The following is a 27,944-nucleotide window of genomic DNA, read 5'->3' on the forward strand; positions in this document are numbered from 1 at the left end:
CTGGGTGGTCATACTGGTTGGTACCCTTGCCCACCAGCACTGTGATGGATTCGTCTTGTAGGGAACTTTTTACCATTCTGGAAAGCATGCTGGCTTGTTTATAAAAAGACCCATCAATATTCACATTTTCTGAGTCCCCAAATAAAAATCCAGAACAGCAAAAATCACGGTTATGCCTCCTGGTTAGTCTGTCTGCAGCAAAAACCAGACCTGCACACAGAACTCAGTCCAAATCTGTGCTTTACTAGAATCCAAAAGTGGCAGAGAGATGCTCAGCTCCTCAGGAAGGCTGAAGTGCAGAGCCAGCAGCATCTCCTCCACTGCGGAGCTCAGTGCAGCCTCTGTTCTGGCCTACGTGCTGCTCCGGGAGTTACTTTTCCCAGGTCCTGCCTTGGGCAGCCTGGTGGCACTGGGCTGGCGTGGCATCCTCTGGATGGGTCCTTCCCGGCTTCCACGTTCTGCCACTGTGGGCACACTGCCAAGAGTGGGACCACCCCTGTTTCTTCCTGAAAAGACAGAGAAGCCAATAGTTAGGACCGGGCAGACTCTGGCTGTAGCACACTCACCATCTGGTTGCCTGGGAAATGTGAGTGGCAATCTTGGGTGTCAACTTGACTACATCTGGAATCAACTGACACCTAAAATGCCGGCACATTGATCGGTAAGGGATCATCTTAGTGGGAAGACCAACATCAAATCTGGTAGCAGCCTACATGAAAGGGCAGGCAAGAAGGGAGCTCTTGCCTTCTGCCTGCTTGTTCCCATTTTCCCTGTTCATCCACCCTGCTGCTGAGGCATTCCTCTGCTGCTGTTAGAATCTACTTCTCCTGGAGTCCCACCTAGACTGACGCCCACGAGCTCTTAGCAAACCTCGGGGACTCCAGCACCAGACTGCAAATGCCGAGACAGTCAATCCTGTAAACTGAACAACTACTGATTCTTGGACTTTCCATTGGACTGTATCAATCTAAAGAAGGAGGTGCCCACCGAGGAACAAGACGCATACAGGACACCAATTCATAGGAAAGAAAAGAAATTCCCCATGACACATTATAACATTGAAAGTTCAGAACAAAGAAAGTACACTAAAAGCTACAAGAGAAAAAGGACCCAATCTGACTTTTCAGTGGAGACTAAAACCAGAAGGGCCTGCACAGATGTTCTATAAACTCTATAAACCACAGATGCAAGCTCAGACTACTATACATAGCACAAGTGTCTATCACAATTGACAGAGAAAGAAAGCATTTCCCATTAAAAAACAAACTTAAATAATTTCAATCAAGCTCTACAAAAGGCACGGGGGGGGCAGTCAGCCTAAGGAGAAGGACAGAAGGAACAATCCCAGAACAACTAAAAGGAAGAAGAAAAAAAGCCCACAATATAACAATAAACAACGGGAAGTAATGAACACTTCTCACCAATAACTCATCATTAATGATCTCAACTCTCTCAATAAAAACACTGACTAACAGACTGGATTAGAAAACAGGATCTGTCTTTCTGCTGCACCCATGAAACATACCTCACTGTCAGGAAAGAAGTCACCTTAGAGTGACAGGATGGAAAAGGTGTTCCAAGTAATTGGACCCAAGAAGCAAGCAGGTGTTGCTATTTTTAGTATCTGACAAAATAGATTTCAAACCAAAGCTAATTAGAAGAGATACGGAAGGACATTACTTTCATGTTGTGTGTGTGCATTCGTGTGTGCCAGATACCTGTACGCCCAGTATGCGTGAGACAAATATCGGAAAGGTCTGGGGATGTAGCTCAGTGGCATAATTTGGACCAGGCTTTTTCTTTTAGACCACCAACCAGCTTCCAAATTATGACACAGAGACTTATTATTAGTTTTGATGCTCTGCCTTAGCTTAGTTCTTTTCTTATAACTTAACCTGTTTCTCTTCAACTGTTTGGCCTTGAGTCTTTTTACCGTATCTTACTTTCTTGCTGTCTCTATGTCTGGTTGGCTGACAGCTGCCACGCTTCTGGCCCCCGGCATGTCCCTCCTTCTCTTGTTCCTCGTTCTTCTTTCTCGAGCTTATATTTTTCTTCCTATTTATCCTCTCTCCCTGCCAGCCTTGCCTATTCTTTCTCTGTCTAGCTATTGTCTGTTAAGCTTTTTATTAGACTAATCAGGTGTCTTAGGCAGGCAAGGTCAAACTGATGCTACACATCCTTACATAATTGAACAAATGCAGCACAAACAAAAGTAACACACCTGCTGGGGGTTGGTGGCGCACACCTTTAATCCTAGCACTCAGGAGGCAGAGGCAGGTGGATCTCTGTGAGTTCGAGGACAGCCTGGTCTACAGAGCGAGTTCCAGGACAGCCTCCAAAACAATACAGAGAAACCCTGCCTCAAAAAATAAACCACCACCCCCAAAAAAGAGTAACACACCTTTACACAGTTAAAGTAACATTCTGCAGCATAAACAAAAGTAGCACATCTTTGCCTGATTAAAACGTTCTGCAACAACGATTCCTGCCTAGTATGCAGAAAACCTATGTGGCAGGGTTTGAGGGCAGAACATAGTCCAGAAGACCTAAGTTCCCGGCCAGCACAGAAAAGATGGCAGGATGGAGGAAGACAGGAAGCAAGCGTGCACAAGGGCACACACTTTACGGAAGGCGGTGGAGCGTTTGTGGAGTTTGGTGTTTGTATGGGGGGGTCTTGGAATCAATCCCTACAGCTATCAAGGGACAACTGTATTACCATCTCAACATGCCCACATGTATTTACTCACAAGCTGTTGTGTTAATTTTCATACCACCCAATACCCAGCCTCAACAATAGCTGCCCCGTTCTGGCTCAAGGCACTTACCGGACAGTGCAGTTTATGTGAGATTTCTGGCTTTCACACGCCAAGTTTCACCTTGTACTTTCTGGAGGGGCTGCTTTTCAAACTGTGCAGTTTCCCTAAAGCTACTTTCCTCGGCAAGACTGAAGACCACTGTGGCCAGCTTCTGCTCCATCATTTCCCATTTCTCTGATAGACGTGGGTGATTTATTGAGGGCAACTTAGACAGCCAGGGTCCAGAGATCCAGATGGTCTTGCTGTGCCTGCAGCCTCTTACAGACTCTGGAGGCTCTAACTCATGGCCTGGAGCAACACCAATCTAGTTCCTACAGGAAAGCTATCGCCACGCCACCCATGGCCACAAACTTTGTCATTTACAGGTCATCTCACCCCTCCAGCTGGATCACCTTGGCCACTCCTGTTACTTTCTCCATCCCATAACGGTTATTGAGAGGGTGGCTGAAAGGTCCGTGTGTATGGACGCTAAGACACAAGGCAGAGATCTCTGTGCCTCACCTGGTAGCCTTGAGCTACAGCACATTTAAGGTCTAGCTCCACCTCTGCCCTGCTCCCCCTCACCTCTTCCACATCAGCCATTATTTCTAAGTCTCAGATTGATACCATGGCCCTCAGGACCTTCTAGGACTAAACCCTCCAGAGCTAACAACTCTGTGGTTCCTGTCCTCTCCAGAAACCCCTCATTTACTCCTGTAGCCTATCCCCATCCCTTCTCCTCAACCCTCCCAACCTAAAGATGGACTTGGAACAAAGGTGAGCAATATAGGGAGGACAAGGAAGAGGGGTGACTCAATAACCCTAGGAGCTCACACACCCTAATTCTGGATGTCTGACCTTGCCATACCTGCTGATACCTGGAGGTTATCCCAGCCCACAAATGAGGTATTCAAGAAAACTCAGTTTACGAGTAGGTGTGTGTGTGTGACCAGAAAATGTCACTCTTATGGTGTTGCCAAGGAGGCTTGGGGCAGCGTCTGTTCCCTTTTCCATACTTTGAATTCAGCTGAGGGGCAGTGCTTAAGAGGCTGGGCCACATTCCCAACAGCACACCACGATGCCTCCTCGTTGCCCCTGCCTTACGTCCTCTGCCTGGAGTAGGGATATTTAAAGTGTGCCAGTGTGGGAGTGTTGGTCTTATCCTGGAGTGCCAGTCCAGGGTTTGGTAAACTGAGCAAGAAAACAGGTCCTGCTTCTGAGTTGCATGGCTGGAAAGGTCTACACTGCCCAGGCCTTGTGAGAACAGTGGTGCTTTCCAGAGTGCACATCAACCTCAAACCCAGAGATAAGACAACAAAAATGCCAGTGAAAGGAGAAAACGGGCAGCAAAAGAACCAGAGGCACGGGAGCAGAGAGGCCGGCATGGCAGCTGGGCCATAGGGTGGAAATGGAGCTGCAGGCCCGAGGAAAAGAACGGCCTTGCTTCCGTTCCCAGCAAAGAGGCCAGAGAGGCAGAGGCAGAAAGAGGGTGGGTCGCTGAGTATGTGTGGGTCCCCAGGCCTGACAGTCTCCCTTCACTGGGTCAGGTGGGCGCTTTACCCCACTTGGATGCCTTCCGGCTTCTTCCCCTGCTTCCAGGCGGGGATCAGCACTGGACCTCCATCCACTGGCCTGGGAGCTGTATTTCAGAGTTCCGACAGCCAAAGAGAGCAGATGCAACAGACAGAGAGGGTAGATGCGGGGACCTGAGATCCTTCCATTACACCCTGGCTACCTCCATCTGCATATACGCCATCCCAGACACGACCACAGGAGCAGGGGAGCCCTTCACACCTGAGCGCTGGGATAACCTTTCTGTCAGACTTCTCCTGTAGGTTCCAAGGCAGGCAGAATCCTGTAACCCAAATAATCCCCATGGGAGGTGTCCAGGTCTGGCCGGAGATGAAGGGGAGCTAGACTTGGGCCTGGAAAGGGTAGGTAAGGAGTTGTCTGTCTGCCTTGTTCTCTGAGTATTTCCTGGGGCTGTAATTGTCAGGTAGATGGAGACCAAAGCAATACTTATTCCAGTCAGTAGCTGTGAAGGCATGATGAAGAGGTGGGAAGGTGTCAGACAGAAGCCTCTCGCCTACCTAAACCAGTCCTTGATCCAGCGGTACAATCCCAAATGTGGAGCTAACTAAGGTCCCTGGAAGTTGAATTGGTCTGCAGACCCTGGCTGGAGACCCACAGACATGTTGAGCCGTTCTGAGGCAAGCCAGCCATCGGTTCTCCGGCCCTTCCTCTATCCCTGCCACCCTCCACCGGAAGTACCCGGCCAACCTCTAACCTCGAGTCTCTGATGTGGACAGAGATACGGGTACCGAGTCCTGGGGATCGCTGGTCAGCCGCTGCCCGGCACACATGGACTTCAGTATCTGGAAGACGGCCAGGGGAGCCACATTCAGATTCAGCAAGTCCACCAGGATCCTGAGAGAAAGCAAAAGCGGTGCCCAGTGAAACTTGCAAGCCTTGCTCCATGAGCCGCGCCGGCTGGGCCACCGCCCTGAAAACCCGTACAGAGACGCGGGAGTTTTCAGAGTAGTGGATGCCAGCAGGAGAGGTCCTGAAGCAGGCTTATCTGCAAGAATGAGCTCGAATCCCCGACCCTCCCTTCTCACTTGAACACTTCAGGGTCGATGGCGGCGCCGGCAGCCAGTGCAAGCTCGTACAGCTCCATCTCCTCGGTCCCCAGCACTTTCTTCCGCCGAAGCGCTAGCTTTTGCAGCGTCGCCGCCTCCAGCCCTGTGGATGTCCCGAGTGCAGCACCACCACCCGCTGCCGCCATCAGCGTAGCCTGAAAAGGGTGAGCGTTGGATCCGGGCCGCCCGGAGATTCCACAGCGCCTCCTACTGGCCACTCGTTTCCCTGCCGGGTCGCCGCAGGTCTTGCGGGGGCTGCTCCAGCATTGAGGGCGGGTTCGGGAGGAATCTGCTTAGCTGATTGCCTGACTTGTACTGTGCACAGGGCAGTGTGTTAGGCAGGGGGATAGTGTGATGGAAGGCTGTACGCTGTGTGGCGATCAGACCCTTTATAGACCACTCGCTTAGGTAGCAACACCCAGAACTGCCTGGCATATACTGGGTACGCGGTAAATGCCTCGTGGATGAAGGGCATTCATGATTACATGCAATCATCTCTTCTGCCAAGAGTCCCTAAATAGCTTTTGCTTTTATACCGCACACACACACTCCTCCCCCCCACACCCCCCGAATACATAAATTTAGGCGTAAAAGAGTCTGACGCCATCATTGCGCACGCGCCTTTGTGGCCAACCGCTGCTGTCTTTTGCTTTGCGCATGCTCCTTCCCTTTTTGGTGGAGGCGGTTTTCCCACTAGGCAGGGGGCGTGGCTTGATGACGCAGTGCTCGATAAGGCGTTTTCAGTTTAGTTTGGCTGGTGGCGGCTATTTTGAAGCTAGGTGGAGCGGCGCAATGGCCAGAGATGAACTCAGCAAGTCAGCTTGGCCTGTGTGATGACAATGGAAAATTCCTGATCGGCTACGGTTGAGACCTGAGGAGCCAGCCAAGGAGTGCCCACGCAGAGGGAAAGGGGGGTGGGGGTTCACGGCTTTTAAGATTTGTACAGTGGCACACTGAGAAATGTTTTGTCTCATAATGCTCTGCTTGGCCATTTTTAAGATCTTACTCGTCCTTTGATTATGTATTAGGATTCCCACTTACGTGTTTTAATGGGTTTTGCGTGTGTGCATCTGCCTGTGTACGTTTCTTGTGCTTTATCTTTGTTTTTCTCTGTTTTGTTTCGATTTGGTTTGAGTTTTTTTGTTTTGTTTTGTTTTGTCTTTCAGTGTGCCTGTTTGTTTGCTAGTGAGAAAGAAGGCTTTGGGTTCAATATGTGGGGAGTGGAGAGGATCAGGAAGGAGATGAGGGAGGGGAAACCAGAATCAGATAATAGGGGATGAAAAAAATTATTTCCAATAAAAAAGATATATGGGACGAATAGTCTCCATTCTTAGAAAACATTGTCCATTGTCCATTGGGAGAGTTCAGAGCATCTACTCAGTACTCAGTCTATCTCTTCTGTCCCCTGCACTGGACACAGCTTCCCTGGATCTGCTGGTCCTCTTTGCTTCTCACCACATACGCTTGGTGAACCTTTAACCAGTCACCAGGACAAATCCCTGAGATGGATTTGTCTTCCTTGCCCTCCATGCTGTAGACATGATTTCCATGTTAATTGGGGCATCTGTCACAAGTGTGGATCTTGGTGACAGGAAGCTGCTGGTGATTGTGAAGAGTCGATGTGGACTGTGGGGAATGAGTTTGGCTCCAGGAACAAACATTACAGGGTTTCTGTGCATCTAGTCTCACACCAGCTTCCCAGGGTGGAACACCCAGGTGTTTGCTTGCAGGGTTCCAGAACATTTCCTCAGGTTTTTGCAGAGCAGTGGCCATGATGTACCTGTAGGCCCTGCCTCTTTAGTTTCTCATGGGGTGATGGCTTGAGGGTGTAGTTTGGTGACTCCAGGACCCAGCTCATATTGTTCAGAACCCCCAAGAGTACAAACAGGAGGCAAATCCAGATGTTGTACAGCACTATCCCAGCAAAACAGTTGTTTGTAAGACTGTATCACCTCAGGCCCATGGATAGCTGGTATTCCTTCATGGGAGAAAGGTCAAGGTAGTGTCATTGGACCCTCACTTGAGTCACTCACCTGGCCATTTGCATACAGTTCTCCCCTAATCAAGCATGGCTTCCACTCCAGAAAATGCCAGAGGGCTAGTGTCTTAGTTAGGGTTTCTATTGTTGCAAGGAAGCCCCATGGCAAAGAAGCAAGTGGGGATATAAATGGCTTATTTGGCTTACATTTCCACATTGATCCTCATCACTGAATGAAGTCTGGACAGGAACTCAAACTGGGCAGGATCCTGGAGGCAAGAGCCCATGCAGAGGCCGTGGAGGGTGCTGCTTCCTGGTGTGCTTTTCATGGCTTGTTCAGAACCTTCTTATAAAACCCAGGACCAACAGCCCAGGGATGGCACCACCCATCACGGGCTGGGCCCTCTCCCATTGATGACTAATAAAAACATGCCTTACACTGGATCTCATCAAGGCTCCTTAGCTGAGGCTCCTTCCTCTGCTGGCTCTAGTTTGTGCCCAAGTTGACCCACAAAACCAACCAGTGCAGCTAGATTGTATAGGCTGAGGGAGGGTAGTTGAGGGCTCTTGTATTAATACACACTTAGACACTCAGTGTAGTACTCCCTCACATTGTCATGCTCACACACAATCATATACACACACATACTTTTACATTGTGTTGGCTAGTGTTATGTCAACATGGCATGCATTAGGAAGAGGGAACCTCAATAGAAAAAATGTCCCCATCATATTGGGCAACTTATGTCCCATCTCTTTTTTCTTTTTTGATTGATGTCAGTGCTCAGCTGACTATTGGCGGTGCCACACCTGGACAGGGGCCCTTCATGGTACATGAGAGCAGGCGGAGCAAGCCATGAGAAATAAGCCAGTAAGCAGCACTACTCCACAGCCTCTGAATCAGTTACTGCATCTGTGTTCCTGCCTTGAGTTCATATGATCCCCAGATGATGGATCACAACCTACAAGATGAATTAAACCCTTTCCTCCCCAAGTTGATTTTGGTTATGGTGTTTTATTACAAGAATAGAAACCCTAACTGAGGCACATATTTTACACATTATTTCACCCTTAGAAATATATGCTCACGGGCTGGGGAGATAGCTCAGCCGTTAAAGGCTTAGGCTCACAACCAAAAATATAAGAAATATATGCTCACATGTATTTACAATGTCTTACACTCACAGTTATTCCCATTTTGCTTACAATTATATGTTCTCACACTGTTGAATGCTCACACAACTTCAAACTTAAATGAAGTGTTAAACACACAGTCTCACACAGAAATGACTAAAGACATGTAAACATTGTCATACAGTTATACCTTTACACATTCTTCATACATCCTTGCACATAATATATGCCATGTGATTGTTAGTTTTTATGAGCTAACATAAACCTAGATATTAGCTGAGAAGAAGAAATCTCAATTGAGGAACTGTCCCTGTCAGGTGGCCTGTGGTCATATCTTGAGTCCTTGTCTTCATTACTATTGATGAAGGAGGAGCCAACCCACTGTGGGCGGGGCTATGCTTGAGCACATGAACCTGGGCTGTAGAAGAAAGGTAACTGAGCACACTAGGAGAAGCCAGCCAGAGGAACAAGCCAGTATCAGCCTTTCTCCGTGGTTTCTGCTCTCAGGTCCTGCTCTGTGTTCCTCCCCTGCCGTCCTTCCCTGGGGGATTAACCTGTAAGCTGAAACAAACACTTCCTTCCAGAGTGGCTTTTGTTTCTATGTCTATCCCAGCAATTGAATGTAAATTAAGCTTGATGTTATATACTCGCACACTACAAAACACACACTCAGCATACATTCTGCCACTGATACTCATGTGGACTCACTCTCTTGAATATTTTTCTTTTCTCACCTACAGTCACACATACTTATTTTTGCATGCACACATACCCAGAGAAACGCAGTCCTACCCTCATGTACACTAAATCACACACCAATTTATCACACAAACCCATCAAGACACTCGAAGGTACTATTGCACTCACCCACACTCGTGCTTATACACACACGGTCTCACACAAATTCACAGTGTCACACACTTGTTTCTAACTCTGTCCTTAAACCTATCCTTAACCCTAACCTAATTAATAATCTTAAGCATAACTCTAATTCTAACCCAGACCCTATCCATAGTCAACCTGAGACCTAAACAGCACTAAGCCTAACCCTCGCTCGTGCTGTACCTAATACTTCCTAACTCTAACCCAAGCCCTAACCTCAATCTTATTTCTGTATCAAGCATTAGGTGTAGACATAACTGTTAACAGTAACAGAACCATAAACAAAGGCCTAAATGAAGCCCAGATCTTTCTAAACTACCTCCTGTAATTCTATCACTCACCCTAAGCCTAAATTATTGTGCATTGTTTTACTCTTTTTACTCTTTAGTTTTTTGGGGGTCCCACCACCCAGCTCCCAAATAAATCACACATGGAGGCTTATTCTTACTTATGAGTGCCGGGCCTGAGCTTGGCTTGTTTCTAACCAACTTTTCTTAACTTATATTAACCCGTCTATCTTTTCCCTCTGGGCTTTTATCTTTTTTACTTCTGTATATCTTACTTTCCTTCTTACTCTGTGACTGGCTGGGTGGCTGGGTGGCTGGCTGACCCCTGATGTCCTCTTCCCCTCATTCTCCTGATGCTCCTTCTATTTATTCTCTCTGCCTGCCAGCCCCGCCTATCCTTGCTCCTGCCTTGCTATTGGCCATTCAGCTATTTATTTCACCATCAGGTGTTTTAGACAGGCACAGTAGCACAGCTTCACAGAGTTAAGCAAATGTTGCGTAAGCCAAAGTCACACATCTTAAAATAATGTTCCCCAACACCGAATCTAATCCTAAACACAGTGTTGCACAGGCATGCGCCAAAACTTACAAACTCTTACACAGGACAGCACTTTCATGTACTCTTACCCCCTTGCACACATTCACACTCTCCACTTACACGCTTGTTAATCTTCACATGTGCATTCATACATAATCACACATACAGGCATCAATTGTATGTGTATCCTCGTTTTTTCTTTTATTTTTAAGATTATAATGTATCATTTCCCCCTTCCCTCTCCTCCCTCCAAGCCCTCTTATATATCCCTTCTTGTTTTTTTCAAATGTATCTGCATAGTATTTTACTATATGTGCACACCGTGAGCCCCTGCATAGTGTGTTATCAGACTATGTATGTGCACACTGTGAGCCCCTGCATACCGTGCCCCTCTGCATGTGTGGAGGACAGAGAACATCAGGTGTCCTGCCCCATCACTGTCAACCTTATTCCTCTGGGAAAGGCTCTCTGCTGGATCCTGGAACAAAACTGACAGCCATCAAGCTCCAGCAATCTTTTTATCTCTTACTACACCCCACACGTACAACATGGGGTTACAGATGCACACACAGCCTTGCCCAGCTCTGTGTATCCATGAGGAGGCAGGGTTCTTAACCTCGGGCCCTCAAGCTCGAAGCTGATGCTCTCACCCACACAGCCATCCCTCCAGTCCAGGGTTGTTGTTGAGGAGCTACGTCACCCCATCAATCTTCACCAGTTTAGGACTGAAATTGAACAAAGTTTTGGTTTTCTGCCTTCTCCTTGGAAACATTTCTTAGAGAGGGTTCTGTTACATCGCCCAGGCTGTCCTCAAACTCATGATCCTCCTGTCTCGGCCTCCTGAGTGTTGGGATGGCACCTGCACTGTGTGTCACTCCTGGGAAACTCGTTCCTCCATACTGCAGCCTTTCCTCCTGGAGGGGAGCAGAGGAGGGAGGGTGATGAAGCTGCCTGGGCCTGGGGAGTTCACGAGGTCTCTCCCTGAGTTATCCAGTCAAACAGTTGCTGTGGGGGCGGAGGCTGTGCTGTGAAGCTGCCTGCCGAGTGTTCATGAAACTTCTACTACAGAGTCCACACGCCATCACGCGGGATCCTGCGAATAACCCTTCAGCACATCTCCTGAAAGTCACCCCCAGTAACCTCATTGGTTCACAAGCTAGACGTGGGTGAACCTGGCTCCTCAGCCTGCCATCCGTGTTTTATGTGAGGTGATCAGATACAGAGTCGATTCTCTCCAGAAGTCGCACTGGACACAGCCAGCCAATGCTAGGCAGAGGTGCAAATGCGGCAACAGGAGTGACCGCTCCCAGAAACGCCAGCTTTGCAGCAGTCCAGCCACCATCTGCAGTGGGCGAATTGGACTAAGGAGGCGGAAGCTCCCAGTGACACAGCAGGGCACCACTCTCCTCTTTCCCAAGGTGGCACTGCCCCACACTGACAAGAACGCCCCAGAATGCTGCTTTATTGAGGGGAGGCCAGACTGAGGCACATACATACCTTTCCTGATCCCAAGATAATGTCCAAACAAGGTGCATCTAGAGCAGTGGTTTGGGACCCCTTCGGGGATCACATATCAGATATCCTGCATACCAGACGTTTACATTACAATTCATAACAGTAGCAAAATTAGTTATGAAGTAGCAATGAAATAATTTTATGGTTGGGGTTACCACAACATGAAGAACTGAAGTAAAGGGTCACAGCATTAGGAAGGTTGAGAATCACCAGTCTAGAGGCCTCATTAGAATCGGAGGTCGCTTGAGCTACGTAGTTCTAGGTCAGTTTAGGCTACAGAATGAAACGTTATGACAGAAATCAAAATACAATGTCAAAACAGAATACACAAGTTTTGTACTAACTGGGTGACAAAGAGTGACCTGAGGCTCTCAGGCTGGACCATGTGCTGCCCCAGGAGCCAGGCTCCTACTCACGTTCTTTGTCCCTCCAAATTTATATTCTGTGCTCTCCTTCCCAGCTGAAGAGGCTGCATGGGGCCTGCCACAGTGACCTGGGCCAGCCCACATCAGTCACCAGTCCAGGCAATTCCCCACAGACATCGCATAGCCACGGGCTAACCTGATCTGGGCACTCCTTCACCTGGGATGCCTTTTTCCCAGATGACATCAAGCTGACTATATAAACTAAGCATGTCACATGGAGCCTGGACAATGTACTATATAAAATTGTAGGGAACAGTGTTGGCTGTGACCCCAGAGAAGCACAGGCTGGTCAACTTTGGGCAGCCAGTTAGCACATGGCTGTTTCATGTCTGTTTCTGATTTTTGTTTTTTCTGTCTTCATTTGTTTTTCTGACATAGTCTCTCATTCTGCCCAAGCTGCCCTAGAATGTATTTTGTAGATCTGGGTGGCCTCTACTCACAGCAATACTCCTACCTCAGCCTCTCTGTCCTGGGATACAGGCATAAGTCCCCATACTCGGAAAGTGTTCCTGTGTTGAAACAGCTTACTACATATGGCTAACTCAGTCCCCTTAGTGCCCTGGCCGCAGCCTTGGGCTGATGCCTGATGAAGCTTCTCTGACACACACAGATGTAGTATGTTAGGTGGTTTTCTGTGGTTAAATAGCTTTCTGCCACATCTGACAGCCTGAGTTTGATCTTTGGAACCTAATAATGGAAACAGAGAAATGACTTCCGAGAGTTATCCTCTGACCTTTACGTGTGTGTGTGTGTGTGTGTGTGTGTGTGTGTGTGTGTGTGTGTGCTTGAGTGGACACATGCTCACATACACACACTAAAATTTTTCAGTAAAAAATTAAAACATTTTACATCATGATGGATTGTTTTTTATCTGCCGTACAGCATCTGCACCTGATGCTACCACTGCCTCAGCCGCTGACTGCACCTCTGCAGCCATCGATGCCTCACTGCTGAGGCTGCAGCCCGGGACAGCCTTCACCTGTAGCTGCCACCACCTCAGCCATCTCCACGCCTCCACGTAGGGAGGCAAATGTTGTTTTAACTAAGTCTGTATCATTTTATTTTACCAATAAAGACTCAAGAGCCAAATGCTAGCTCAGAGAGACAGAAAGCAACCAGCTGACCCTCCTCTGTCATTATCTCAGAAAGAGAGCTCGCTCCTATGCCATCTGAAACAAAACTCCTCCAACAGGATGTTCCTCCCTTCCACTCCCTGTGCCTCCCACCCCCACCCCCGACCTTCCAACTTCCCTCATCTCTATGGTTGCTTCCAGTCAACTGATGCCTCATTCCTTCTAAATTTATTAATCCCACCAAATTAGAGTAAAGTCCATTACCCAAATTCATTAGTCAAACCAACCAAGTCTTATTTTCTGTCAAGACAGGGCTATCTTCCCAAATCAGGACTTGAAAAAAAAATAGCTTCAGATTCAAGAGAAGGTTGGGTCTATATAGTCCAAAAAAACCCACAAGGCTAAGGGATTTTCAAGGGTTGGGGGATTTCCAGAGGAATTTTGGCTACTTCTTTGAACAATTTAAAATTAATTTGTGGACCATTTTATCACAGTTTAAGGTAGGAGTCAAAAATCCACTGTGTAGGGAGCATGTCAAATTCAGAGGCAGGTTAAAGCATGGTCTATTTGAATTTTGCAGCAAACAAAAATTAACTTGTTCTAACTTATTAAGAAAATGGCTTCCATCCTTAAGATGGAGTCAGTCTGGTCCATCAACTTCTGCAAAACTGTACATGGTAGCTGTCCCTTCTGGTTCAGCTTTTGGGAGGGGGGGGTTAACATCTCTCCCCCTCCATTACCCCATCAATGTGTCTGCTAAAATGCTCACTTTCCTAGAGCACCTCCTGTCCAGGCTCTATAGGGAAAGGCTCCCTTTTCCCCTCCGTTTCCCAGTCATGCTCTCTCCCCTCCTGCGTAGACCCTGTCATGCTGCCTCTGGCATAGCTTTTCCTGCTTCCCCACTTCAAGGCTTGAACATGAGCCCAGCTACCTATGTTCCCCTGGCTCTCTTTCCTAAAAAAAATTCATATGTAGGGAAAATTGTTCTCAGCTTCTTTCTACAAACCTGCTTTCTGCTTAAGTTTCTCACAAGCTGGACTCCAGCGTCAGGAATGTGCAGATAAGGGAACTAATGGGTCCTCCTGACAAACATAAACTCATTCACAAGTTTCTGAGGAATATTGATTTTAGGATTTTGTTTTTCCACTAGCAATCCATCTGTTCGCCCAGTCAGAGTCCAGCTTGCTGTGAGCCCAGACTCTCATTTTGCTTCGTGGGGCTCTTGTTAGCTAGGGTTATCGTTGTTGTGATGAAATGCTGTGGCCAAAGCAACTTGGGGAGGAAGGTTTTATTCAGCTTATGTTTCCAGATCACGGTTGATGATCAAAGAAATTCAGAACTGGAACTTAAGCATGATGGGCACCTGGAGGCAGGGGATGATGCAGAGACCATGGAGGATGCTGCTTACTGAGTTTCTCCTCGTGGTTTGTTCAGCCTTATTTCTTATGGAACCCAGAACCACCAGCCCAAGAATGGCACCACCCATAATGGGCTAGGCTCTTCCCCATTAGTTATTAATTAAGAAAATACCCTATAGGCTTGCCTACAGCAAGATATTAAGGAGGAATTTTCTCAGTTGAAGCTCCCTCATCTCTGATGATTCCAGTTTGTGTCAAGTTGACACCAGTAAAGGGACCCACTTTGGACCTAACAGTGACATGGTACTTTCTGGAAAGGCTAATGACCCAAATTCAATCCCAGGAACCCACATGGAAGCACAGGACTGATGCCTGTAGTTATTCTCTGACAGCCACATATATGCCATGGTATGAGTTCATAAGTAAATGTAAAAAGCAAAACAAAACCAAAGGAAAGTAAAGCATATATGGTCAAAGCTTCAAGTTCCAAGTGAGATCGCTCTGTGCTTGGTTCAACTGAACTGTAGTCTGCAACTTCTTCCTTCCTAGTATGTTTCAATCTAGGATATGCTTGCAGGATTTCTCCCTAGTGGGAAGCAGAGGGATGTGGGGAGTGGTGCCTTGTGCAGCCTGCACACGTCCCAGGTGTCACCTTATTAAACAGGAATCTATATGGTAGTGTGAAGGGACTCTGCAAAGTTTACTGATCATTTCCCTAAGAAATGGCCCAAACTGAGATGGACTGGGTGGGCCTGACTCCGTCAGCTGGAAAGTCTAAAAATGAAAGGAAAGTTTGGATCTCTCTGATTCAAAACAGCAATGACGTCTGAAGCTGCCATTTCCTTCTGCATCTCCTTGAATTTTTGTCTTTGGTCCTGTTCAGATCAAACCTGACATTGGATTCCAGGAGTTCAATTCAGTGTTTGTCTGTGGGTATCTGCCTCTGCTTTCATCAGTCGCTGGATGAAGGTTCTGTTTCCCAGACTCTCTGGCAGTGAGATTGTAGACTGGCAATCCTCTGATTCATGTCTAAAATCCATATATGAGTGAGTATATGTTTTTCGTTTTGTGGCTGGGCTACCTCATTCAGGATGGTTTCTTCTAGTGTCATCCATTTGCCTGAAAATTTCAAGATTCCATTGTTTTTTTCCACTGAGTAGTACTCCATTGTGTAAATGTACCACATTGTCTCTATCCACTCTTCAGTTAAGGGGCATCTAGGTTGCTTCCAGCTTCTGGCTATTACAGATAATGCTGCTATGAACATAGTGGAACAGACGTCTTTGTATGAATGGTCATCTTTTGGGTATATGCCTAAGAGTAGAATTGCTGGGTCTTGTGGTAGACTGATTCCCATTTTCCTGAGAAATCTCCATACTGATTTCCAAAGTGGCTGTACAAGTCAGCACTCCCACCAGCAGTGGAGGAGTGTTCCCCTTTCCTCACATCCCCTCCAGCATAAACTGTAGTGGAGTTTTTTATTTCAGCCATTCTGAAAGTGAGATGGTATTTCAGAGTTGTTTTGATTTGCATTTCCTGGATGGCAAGGGATGTTGAGCACTTTCTCAAGTGTCTCTCAGCCATTTTAGACTCCCCTATTGAGAATTCTCTATTTAGTTCTGTACCCTACTTTTTAATTGGATCCTTTGGTGTTTTGGAGACTTGCTTCTTGAGTTCTTTGTAAATTTTGGAGATCAGCCCTCTGTCAAATGTGGGGTTAGTGAATATCTTTTCCCAATCTGTGGGTTGCCTTTTTGTCTTGCTGACTGTGTCCTTTGCCTTACAGAAGCTTCTAGGTTTCAGGAGGTCCTATGTATTAGTTGTCGATCTTAGAGTCTGTGCTACTGGTGTTCTGTTCAGGAAGCTGTCTCCTGTACCAATTCGTTCAAGGGTGCCTCCCACTTTCTCTTCTAAGAGGTTCAGTGTGGCTGGATTGATGTTGAAGTCTTTGATCCATTTGAATTTAAGTTTTGTGCATAGTGATAGATATGGATCTATCTGCATTCTTCTACATACCAGCATCCAGTTGTGCCAACACCATTTGTTGAAGATGCTTTATTTTGTACATTGTATACTTTTAGCTTCTTTGTCAAAGATCAGGTGTTCATACGTGTATGGGTTAATGTCAGGGTGTTCAATTGGATTCCATTGGTATGTCTATTTTTGTGCCAATACCAAGCTGTTTTCAGGACTATAGCTCTGTAATAGAGCTTGAGTCAGGGATGGTGATGCCTCCAGATGTTGCCTTGTTGAACAGGGTTGTTTTGGCTATCCTGGGTCTTTTGTTTTTCCATATAAAGTTGATTATTGTTTTTTCAAGGTCTGTGGGATTTTCATGGGGATTGCATTGTTAAGTCTGTATATTGCTTTCGGTAAAGTTGCCAGTTTTGCTATGTTGATCCTACCTATCCAAGAGCATGGGAGATCTTTCCATTTTCTGGTGTCTTCTTTAGTTTCTTTCTTTAAAGACTCAAAGTTCTTACAATACAGGTCTTTCACTTGTTTGGTTGGCATTACCCCAAGGTATTTTATGTTGTTTGTGGCCATTGTAAAGGGAGATGTTTCTCTGATTTCTTTCTCAGCCCTTTTATCGTCTGTATATAGTAGAGCTAATGATTTTCTTGAGTTGATCTTGTGTCCTGCCACTTTACTGAAAGTATTTATCAGTTGCAGGAGTTCCCTAGTAGAGTTTTTTTGGGTCACTTATGTAAACTATCATATCATCTACAAATAGTGAAAGTTTGACCTCTTCCTTTCCAATTTGTATCCCGTTGATCTCCTTTTGTTGTCGTATTGCTCTAGCTAGAACTTCAAGTGCAATATTGAAGAGGTATGGAGAGAGTGGACAGCCTTGTCTTGTTCCTGATTTTAGAGGAATTGCATTGAATTTCTGTCCATTTAGTTTGATGTTGGCTGTTGGTTTGCTGTATATAGCTTTTATTATGTTTAGGTGAGTTCCTGTTATCCCAGATCTCTCCAAGACCTTTATCATGAAGGGGTGTTGGATTTTGTCAAAGGCTTTTTCAGCATCCAGTGAGATGATCGTGTGATTTTTGTTTCTCAGCTTGTTTATATGGTGGATTACATTGATGGATTTTTGTATGTTAAACCAACCCTGCATGCCTGGGATGAAACATAGTTGATCATAGTGGATGACTTTTCTGATGTGTTCTTGGATTTGATTTGCTAGTATTTTATTGAGTATTTTTGCATCAGTGTTCATGAGGGATATTGGTCTGAAGTTCACTTTCTTAGTTGTATCTTTGTGTGGCTTGGGTATCAAGGTTATTGAAGCCTCATAAAAAGAGTTTGGCAAGACCCTTATGCTTCTATTGCATGGAATACTTTGAGGAGAATTGGTATAAGCTGTTCTTTGAATTTCTGGTGGAATTCTGCACTGAGCCCATCTGGACCTGGGCTTTTTTTGGTTGGGAGACTTTTCATGACTGCTTCTATTTCCATAGGGGTTATAGGTCTGTTTAAATTGCTTACCTGTTCTTGATTTAATTTTGGCAAGTGATATCTATCCAGAAAATTGTCCATTTCCTTTAGATTTTCAAATTTTGTGGGGAACAGGTTTTCAAAGTATGACCTGATGATTCTCTGGATTTCCTCAGTGTCCATTGTTATGTCCCCCTTTTCATTTCTGATTTTGTTAATTTGCATGTTCACACTCTGTTGTTTGGTCAGTTTGGATAAAGGTTTGTCTATCTTGTTGATTTTCTCAAAGAACAAACTCTTCGTTACATTGATTTTTTGTATTGCTTTCCTAGTTTCTGCTTTATTGATTTCAGCCCTCAATTTGATTATTTCCTAGCATCTACTCCTCCTGGGTGAAATTGCTTCTTTGTATTCTAGAGCTTTTCAGTTGTGCTGTTAATTCTCTAGTGTAACTAGTCTCCAGTTTCTTCATGTGGGCACTTCCCTCGTAGCACTGCTTTCAAAGTGTACCATAAGTTTGGGTATGTTGTGTTCTCATTCTTATTGAATTCTAGGAAGTCTTTAATTTCTTCTTTGACCAAGGAATGGTGCAATTGTGCATTATTTAACTTCCATGAGTTTTTAGGGTTTCTGCAATTTGTGTTGTTGATGAATTTTAATTTTAACACATGGTGGTCTGATAAGGTGCATGGAGTTATTCCAATTTCTTTGTACCTGTTGAGGTTTGATATGTTGCCAAGCATGTGGTCGGTTTTTGAGAAGGTTCCATGTGGTGTTGAGAAGAAGGTATATTCTTTTTTATTTGGGTGGAATGTTCTATATAATATGTCTGTTAATCACAATTGGGTCAACTTCTATTAGTTCCTTTGCTTCTTTGTTAAGTTTCTGTATGGTAGTCCTGTCTAGAGGTGACAGTGGGGTGTTGAAGTCTCCCACTATAAGTGTGTGGGGCTTTGTTTTAGTAATGTTTCTTTGATGAACGTGGGTGCCTTTGTATTTGGGGAATAGATGTTCAAAACTGAAACTGCATCCTGGTGAATTTCTCCTGTGATGAGTATGAAGTGACCTCCTTCATCTCTTTTGATTGATTTTATTTTAAAATCTAGCCGGGCGGTGGTGGCACATGCCTTTAATCCCAGCACTCGGGAGGCAGAGGCAGGCGGATCTCTGTGAGTTTGAGGCTGGGCTTGACCGACAGCCTCCAAAACAATACAGAGAAACCCTGTCTCATAAACCGCCCCCCAAAAAATCTAATTCGTTAGATATTAGGATTGCTACCCCCGCTTGTTTCTTGGGTCCATTTGATTGGAAAATCTTTTCCCAGCCCTTAACTCTAAGGTAATGTCTGCCTTTGAGGGTGAGGTGTGTTTCTTGTATGCAGCAGAAGGATGGGTTCTGTCTTCGAATCCATTCTGTCTCTTTATGGGAAAGTTAAGACCATTAATATTGAGGAATATTAATGACCATTGATTGCTCATTCTTATTTGTTTTGGAATAGTTGATGGTGGTGGAATTATATGTGGATTTCTACCTCTTTTCTTTTCTTTTGGCTGTTAGTAAGGTGGGATTATCTATTGCCTATGCTTTCCTGGTTGTAGTTAACTCCCTTGGGTTGGGGTTTTCCTTCCAGAACTTTCTGTAGAGCTGGGTTAGTGGATACGTATTGTTTAAATCTGGTTTTGTCATGGAATATCTTGTTTTCTCCAACTATAGTGATTGAAAGCTTTGCTGAGTATAGCAGTCTGGGCTGGCATCTGTGGTCTCTTAGTGTTGGTAGAATATCTATCCAGGACCTTCTGGCTTTCAGAGTTTCCATGGAGAAGTCAGGTGTGATTCTGATAGGTTTGCCTTTGTATGTTACTTGGCATTTTTCCTTTGCTGCTCTTAATATTCTTTCTTTATTCTGTATGTTTGGGGTTTTTTACTATTATGTGGTGAGGGGATTTCCTTTTGTGGTCCACTCTATTTGGTGTTCTGTAGGCTTCTTGTACTTTCATTGGCATGTCTTTCTTTAAGTTGGGAAAGTTTTCTTCTATGATTTTGTTAAATATGTTTTCTACCCCTTTGAGGTGGATTTCACCTTCTTCTATACCTATTATTCTTAGGTTTGGTCTTTTCATGGTATCCCATATTTCCTGGATATTTTTTCTTAGGGATTTGTTGGACTTAAGATTTTCTTTGTTCGATGAATCTATTTCCCCTAGTGTATCTTCAACACCTGAGATTCTGTCTTACATCTCTTGTATTATGTTGGATATGCTTGTATCTGTAGTACCTGACTGTTTGCCCAGCTTTTCTATTGCCAGCCTTCCTTCAGACTGTGTTTTTTTTTTATTGTCTCTATTTCAGCTTTCAACCCTTACACTGTTTGAATTGTTTCTTGTAATTTTTACTTTGTCTTTTCCTCTCTTTCCTGCATTTGATGAATTTTTTGGTTTGTCTTTTCTTCCATTTCTTGCATTTTTGGATTGTTTTTTTCCTCCATTTCTTGTATTTTTGGTTTGTTTTTTCTTCCATGTCTTTAAGGGATTTTCTCATATCTTCTTTGAGGGCCTCTATCATTTTCATGAAGTTGTTTTTAAGGTCTTTCTCATCTGCGCCTTCTTCAATGGACTGTTCAGGTCTTGCGGTATAGATTCTCTAGTTTCTGGTGGTGTCATATTGGTTTTTCTGTTGGTGAGTATGCTTTCATACTGTCTCCTTCCCATCATTTCTTCCTGTGGGTGCAGAAGGAGTCTCTTCCTCCCTTGGTGGGTATGTGACCACGGTTCCTTTCCAATGTGTGGGATCAGGTCCAATACCCCGGTAGCTTTCTTCTTGAATGGATAGAGGCCATCCTAGTATGGGACCTTGGCAAACTCTGAGTAGGCTGGACTCTAGCCTTGCCTGTCCCATGGGTGTAGAATGGGACTTGGAAGCTGGCAGTCTCTGGGAGGGCTGAATCCCCTCGGGCTGGGATGTGGATCCTCTGTGTGCAGTCCTCAGGTCTCTGGTGTTTCTGCTCAGGCCACCCTCATCAGATGATTTTCATCTGCTGTGTTATATTGCAACACTCACTGCCATGTGCTTACAATCTTACCCTTTTGTTTAAGATTCCACCTACCCAAGCATGGCTCTAGTTAATCCCAGGATATCTCAGGAACTTACATATTACAACTAGCCCTATGTCCACGTGTGTTTCAGAAAATAACAAAATTTCATTCTTCGTGACTTAGTATGGCCTCTTCCCTTGACTTCCCCTGTTAAATCTTCTCAGTGTTTCTGTGGAATTATCCTAGATCTCCATGCTGAACTGACTGTGGGCATGAAGTATCTCTGTCATGTGTTGTTGACCAATCTTGAACAAAGAATCTCATTTCACGTGGTGTTCATCAAGAACATCATGTTATACGTGTGTGTGTGTGTGTGTGTGTGTGTGTGTGTGTGTGTGTGTGACCGCGTGCTTATGGTTTGGCATCAGGGTAGTACTGGCTTTTGACAATGTTTGGAATGATCTGACCTTGTGTACTTGGTGAAGCAGCATGAGGATCATTGACCTCCATTGTCACTTAGAGCCAAGAGGTAAGATCGTTTATTCAATCTATTGGTCCTGGGCTGTCAGTGTTGGGAGAGACAGTATTACTCTTCCAGTCTTGCACCCATATCAATCTCTTCACATGTTCCATAAGCTCCTGAATTTCTCATCATATGCAGGGTGCAACAGTGGGTAGGCAGCAGGGGATGCATGTTTGGTATCCTGATATATTAGTGGTGACTTCTGATTGTGAATTGAGCAGTATCTGTCTTTGAGGATTGTCAATACTCTGGAGTAGAAGGTAGACAGGCACACAACTCTTTCCTATCTCACATTTCAATAATTTGTGTCTTCCTTTGGGTGATTCATGTCAAGGATTTCTCAGATTGGTTCATCCTTTCAAAGGATGATACCTTGTTTTTCTACCATGTGTTTCAACCTCAAGTGTCCAGTTAGTTCCATCTCTGATCTGTTTTATGCTTTCTCATAAGTCCTTTGGGGTTTGGGTTGGTTTTTTTTTTATATCTGACTCCAAGAGCCATCATTGGGATGCTCGAGAGAGCTTTTATTTTCATGACATACAAATTGGTAGCCATAACTTTGTCTCCTAGATCTACTTTTGTTTTGTTTTTACTTCTAGAGTCTTGTGGTGGTGCCATTCTCCACCTGAAAAGGTGAAGGACATGGCAGAGGAATGATCCTAGAGTGATCTCAGTGAGGCAAATGTACCACCAGCATCCTGATGAACAGGCTCAAAGTGGTCCATTTCCACCCTGGTGAACATCATGTGTTCCCTGAGGAACACATGAGGAAAACTTGGAAACTGCTGGAACAAGGAGAGTTTTTTTGAGACACTGGCTGAAAATGATATCCTGCACCAGAAAAAAGTTATTTTCTTGGACGAAGAGACCTCATCAGAAGGACCACTCAGTCACCAGGCCTGCATGCAGTCTCATCCTCCCTCCCTCCTCCTTAAAGAGGAGCTGGAATGAACTGGCTCTGCCTACATTTATGACATCAACAAAAGAAAAAGAGACCAGGAGGTAAATGCAAAAAGTATCTAAGCTTCTCTAAGTCCATCTCACCTGATTTATACATCGAACATTAACTCATCTGTGAATTCTGCCCCACAGGGTGACTGTGTGCATCAGTAAACAGTCTGAGGAGACAGAACGCTGTCTTGTTTGGTGATGGATCTGAGGGGGCACATGTGGAGGCTGAGATTGAGGAGACTGGCAGGACCATCACTTTTGGTCACACAACAATGGATGTACAGTGGTTCTTGGAGGACAGGAACAGCGAAAGGAACCCTGGACCACAGGATCACAGTGACGTTAACAACACCACCACTGCAGACTTGAATGATACTGTTAGAGAGACAACACAGGCTATCATACCCTCTAGGACCCCTCCCCACCATTGGAACAACCAACATGGAAATCACAAGGACCTAACTCATCCACATATCCAAATGAGCAGCACCAGGAGGCACCCATAGCCTCCAGCAAGCACAGCAGAGGGGCTGGAAGAGGGTGAGGAGGCAGCGTAGGAACCTGTTTTGAAGGTTATGTTGCTGTCTTCTTGCCCCAGTACAAAAGATAAAGCATCCAGGTAAGGGAGAAAAAGAATGGGAGATGGGGTTCAAGGAAATGGTGCAGCAACGCCACAAAATACACATGGGTATTTGATGTTTCGTTTTCAAAGGCTCTTTGGCACTGATAGGCTGCACACATTTACAGGACATGAATCATAAGGTGTCAATTAACCTAGAAATAGTTTTCCCACTGAATCTGCTCATGAGGAGTCTGGGGAAGTTGAGCCAGAAGCAGACAGCAGAGGTTGTTTCCAGGCAGAAGGATGCAGGGAGATGGGAGGAAGCAGGGCTTTGTGAAAGGGAGCACAGTTAGGAAGGGAGGAATCTGGTGGAGAGAGCCGTGGCAGCACTGGCCACTCTTTTCTAATTCCTTCTATATCCAAGTCAGTGAAACAGTCCTTTGTTTGTGTCTTTTCAAGGGTCGAAGATGAGGCACAGGCCCATGGTCCCCAAACCACAGTTCTGTGTTCGGCCTGGTGGGGCATAACAGACACTGGAGGGAACCAGGCCAGAACAGAAAGGAGGTGTGCCCCAAACCTCTTGTTACCTCTCAGATACCTCCAGCAAGCAGGGTACAAGCTCTGTACGCCTCCTCTACTGCAGATTATAGGCAAACATCTCCCCCACTGTTTTAAGATTACTTTTCCCTCAGCGCTAGTGGATAGACAGAGAAGTCTGCCACATAACCATCTTGTTATTAAGAGGCAGCCTTCCCGCCTGTGTAGTCCACTGGACAGAAGTAAGTGCCCTACATGACTCTGGGTCCTCATCAACGTCTCCCCTCCTTTTTGTCAACAGAAGCAATGAGCAGATTCGAGGAAGTCTTGCATTCTTTACTCTTAGGCGGTAAGGAGGCATGGGAAGGGGAGGGGAGAAGAGGAGTGGGGCCGGTGGGACACGCCAGGAGAGAAGGGCAGTAAGAGAGGGAGGAGTAACGGGCATACATCTGAATGAGGAGGAGTTGTCCAGAGGAAATTCCAGTGTGGCAGCAGAAAAGTAAGGGATGAGTGTGTGGGGTGGTGACAGGGGCCATAGCCAAGCAGGAGAAGGAGCAAAATTTCCTTGAAGGAGACTTGGGGCTTGACCACATCTCCCTGCTGAGTTCTAGTTTGTTTCTAGGTGCAGCAGTTGGGTGCTTCCTGGGAAACCTGCTCCTGACCCGGGGTGCTGAGTCAGGGTGTGGCTGGAGAGAAGAGAGCCACATGATTCCCAGGAGCCTCTTCCCCTCTCTGCGGTTCTCAGTCTTTGACTGGCCTGATGACATCATTCTCTATCTTCACAGCCTTCTTCCTTCAGGCCCCACGGGGCTGTTCCCCCTCCAAGGATTACACAAACATAAAGACTCCGTGTCCCCAAGGGGACTCCTCGACGTCAATTAAGTAAACTCCCATGATCGTGCTGTCCACAGTGAATAGGTAAGTAGTGTTTGACAGGGCTGTAAATAAGCACTGCCCAGGTAAGGCCAGCATCCTTGGGGCTTCTTTGAGCCCAGTGTCCACCCTCAGGGTCAGGATTAGAAGGAAACCTAATTGCCATGGAGCTGCAGATAACAGCAACTGGTACAAACTTAGTGTCAGTGTGTCAGTCTCAGCCCCTGAGTATCCATGACATACTAGGTCAATGCAAAATAAGCCATGGCCCAGTGCACACTACCATGGTGTTTAGGGAATATTCTCTTAGTGAGCTCCTTGAATTAGGAAATCTTCTAAACAAGCAATGAAAGATTTTCCCCAGCCTTCCTCATGAGTGGTAGAAATGGCAAACTCTGGGTGACTGTTACTCACTATCTATCTCCTGTTATAATGAAATGGCCCTGGGGACCAGGGTACTCAGACTGAGTACTCTGTTAAGGAGAGAACCTGAGCCATAGATCTGCCCATCTGCCCTCAAGCTAAAGGCTGCCTAACATCAGGCAATGTTAAGGAAATGTGTTCCTGAGAGACAAAGTTACAGAATCCATTAGGGTCACCACTAAATAAATAAATCAGGTGACATCCTTTCAGTGGTGCTACGGCACCAGGTCTTATCTTCCTTGGGGACTTTGCTCAGGAAAAGAGATGATCACCAATGTGCCTCTTTGAGCCACCAAATCCACACTCCAGATCTTAACACCTTTTCTATCTACCTCTCTGGTTCTGCAAGCTGCTCACCATGGAAGGAAATTGATAAAAAACCAATGGTCTATCTCAGTTTGTATGTCCCACAAGCCATACAAACCCCACAATGCAGGGAGGATACTCAATCTCCAGTCGCTGGTGCTTCTGGTACAGAGCAGCAACACAGGACTGACCACCACAAAGCTCTGTGATCCATGTGCTCTCTGGGCTATGATACACTCGTGAGAGATAGTATGAGATGATAATCTAGCCATCAAAACTTCTTGTGACAGGGATAATAGATCAACTAGACAAAGTAGTTGTTCTGTAAGCATGAGCTCAGATCTAGCAACTATATAAAAACCTGGCATGGCAGTGTGAGCCTATAATCTCATGCCTATGGAGATAGAGACAGATTCCTGTGCAGATGATCTAGCCAAATTTCTAACCTCTAGCTACAAGGCAAGTGTCTCAGAAAACAAGATAACACTTGAGATTCCTTATTAGTCACACATAAGCCAACACATGCAAGTGCTGCAGAACACACAAATGAAGTCATACAACTCCACCTAGACAGACACACACATGATAGCAGATAGGAAGAGGGAGGAAGAGAGACAAACATTTACAAACACTTCATCTTAAACAAAGACTGTTCTTAAGTGTGAGGTCTGTTTCTCGGCATGCTCTCAGAATTTTACTGGAGCAGCATTCAAGTGAAGGCTCATGCATAACTGTGTTTGACTTTGACTTTTGTCTCATCAGATGCGTCTGCTGAAGAGCTTGATTGTCTGGAAGGACAGCAGGGGACTCTGCTCTGCTGTCTGCCGGGGAGGGACACAGAACTGCAGCCCGTAGTTTGTTGGAGGTTTGGCCACAGTACCTCAGTGCTGTGAACCCTGTGTGTGTACTTCAGCCCTGATTTCAAGCCCAGGTTTCTTGAAGAAGCTATCGCAGGCTGGGAGGTGGTGGCACTTGCCTTTAATCCCAGTAATTGGGAGGAAGAGGCAGGCGGATCTCTGTGAGTTTGAGACCAGCCTGGTCTACAAAAGCTAGTTCCAGGACAGCCTTCAAAGCCACAGAGAGAAACCCTGTCTCGGAAGCAAAACAAAACAAAACAAAACTATCTCTATAATTAAAGTAAGACTTCTCAGGCCTGATGTGGAAATTCCTTTATTTTATTAAATGGTCACTTGGTTTTTAATCCTGATCCATTACTTCTCCTTGAAAGGAACCTATGACATCCAAACACAAGTGAATAGAACTACTGGGCCACTTCTCTCTCAGTCAGGATCTTCACCACACCATGTAATCACTGGAGTTATTCCAGCACGAAGCTTTGGCACTGATACTTCTAGCTGCTCTTTGGTCAAGACACCTTGGTCTTATTGCTAGCTGTTTTGGAAGCATAGACATGGCATGCCTGCAGCATATGCACAGTTGGTGAGCCTGTGTCCAACCATGTGCACAGTGTCAGACTCCAACACCCTGTCACAGATCAGTTTTTCTTAAGGATGCAGGGGCATCGACCTGTCCAAGTCTGCAAATGCAGAGAGCTGCATAGAGCAGTGTGTGCCCTGACAGCCCAAGGCTGTCAGTTTTAATCATTTTCTTCCTCTGACTGGATCCTAATCACGGCTGCATCCCTTTTGCCACTTCATAAAAGGATTTACATCTTCTTAACCTTTTATCAGGTGTTTGTGTGTCACTGACCTGAGACTGCTCTAAGATTCTGGGCAATACTCTTTTCCACATGTGGTTGCATTACTAATGCCAGCCAGTGAAACTCACAGCTTCACGCTCCTGAGATGCAAACTAGGATTGCGGTAAACATCTTCTAAGCACTCCCTAAGCTCACAGACATTCCTCTGAGCATCCCAATCTCCCTAGACAATGCATTAGTCATAAGTAACCAGGCAGCACAAACTGAGAATTTCAGGACAGTAGACCTGGCTGGCACAGCACGCAATTGGGAGTTGAAATCTCCTTCTTCAGGTTCATCAGTAAGAGTTCCTCTCTGCTGTGAGGCACCTTGAGCTGCTGGTGCAAACACTTGCTTCTCTGCAGTGGCCTGGTCAGCTCCGAGCTGGGCCAACTGCTTACGTTCAAAGACGCTAGAAGCTACAGTAGCAGAATTACATCACCAGGCAACTCTTCCCTTCTGCCAATGACCCACAAATCTGGTTATTGGTCTTTATAAACAAACCAGCTGACACCCATGTTGTCAAATGACATGGGAACCTGGAAACTGGCTTCCTCGCTGGGCTACCATAGGTAGTGTGGGAAGGAGCTAAAGAAAAGCCTGTATGCTTTCACAAGGTCACAGAGTTTTGATTGATGGGAACAAAACAGACATTTGCTGGGAGGGGCAAATGAAAAGGAGACCCCAGGGGATATAAAGGGGCTGTTATTGATTTACAGGTCCATAAATCAGCAGAGGCCAGAGAAAGTAGCTTAGTTCAGGTGTCCCTGCTCAGCTGCCCAGCAGTCTACACAGACACTTCAGGAAACTGGGAGATACAGGAAGATGCAGAGAAACTGGGGGAAATGTGGAAAAGGAAAGCTTGCAAGGGCCTTGTGCATTATGTCCTAGGTAGACAAGCATGAGGCCTTCACTTCCATCTCCCCTCCTTTAACAAACACCTATGGTGGTATATACTTTGAAGATCACCACT

At 45.7% G+C, this 27,944-nt stretch overlaps 1 protein-coding gene and 1 long non-coding RNA gene across 2 annotated transcripts; one reads left to right on the plus strand and one right to left on the minus strand.

Moving 5' to 3' along the window:
* Positions 1-223: 223 nt before the first annotated feature.
* Mzt2b (mitotic spindle organizing protein 2B) lies at positions 224-5,990 on the minus strand. Its single transcript, XM_005077500.4, has 3 exons — positions 5,414-5,990; positions 5,083-5,222; positions 224-506 (listed from the first exon to the last, which is right to left on the minus strand). Exons 1-3 carry the CDS (start codon positions 5,578-5,580, stop codon positions 352-354), a joined length of 462 nt encoding a protein of 153 aa, XP_005077557.1. The 5' UTR covers positions 5,581-5,990; the 3' UTR covers positions 224-351.
* LOC106021725 lies at positions 5,472-26,422 on the plus strand. Its single transcript, XR_001196911.3, has 6 exons — positions 5,472-5,598; positions 22,220-22,622; positions 22,713-23,190; positions 23,972-24,019; positions 24,456-24,588; positions 26,035-26,422. It is a non-coding gene; the product is annotated as an uncharacterized LOC106021725 (long non-coding RNA).
* The last annotated feature ends 1,522 nt before the right edge of the window (positions 26,423-27,944 follow it).

Source organism: Mesocricetus auratus, unplaced genomic scaffold (genome assembly GCF_017639785.1).
Source record: "Mesocricetus auratus isolate SY011 unplaced genomic scaffold, BCM_Maur_2.0 contig_2450_pilon_subseq_1:77716_obj, whole genome shotgun sequence".
Taxonomy (NCBI): Eukaryota; Metazoa; Chordata; class Mammalia; order Rodentia; family Cricetidae; genus Mesocricetus; species Mesocricetus auratus.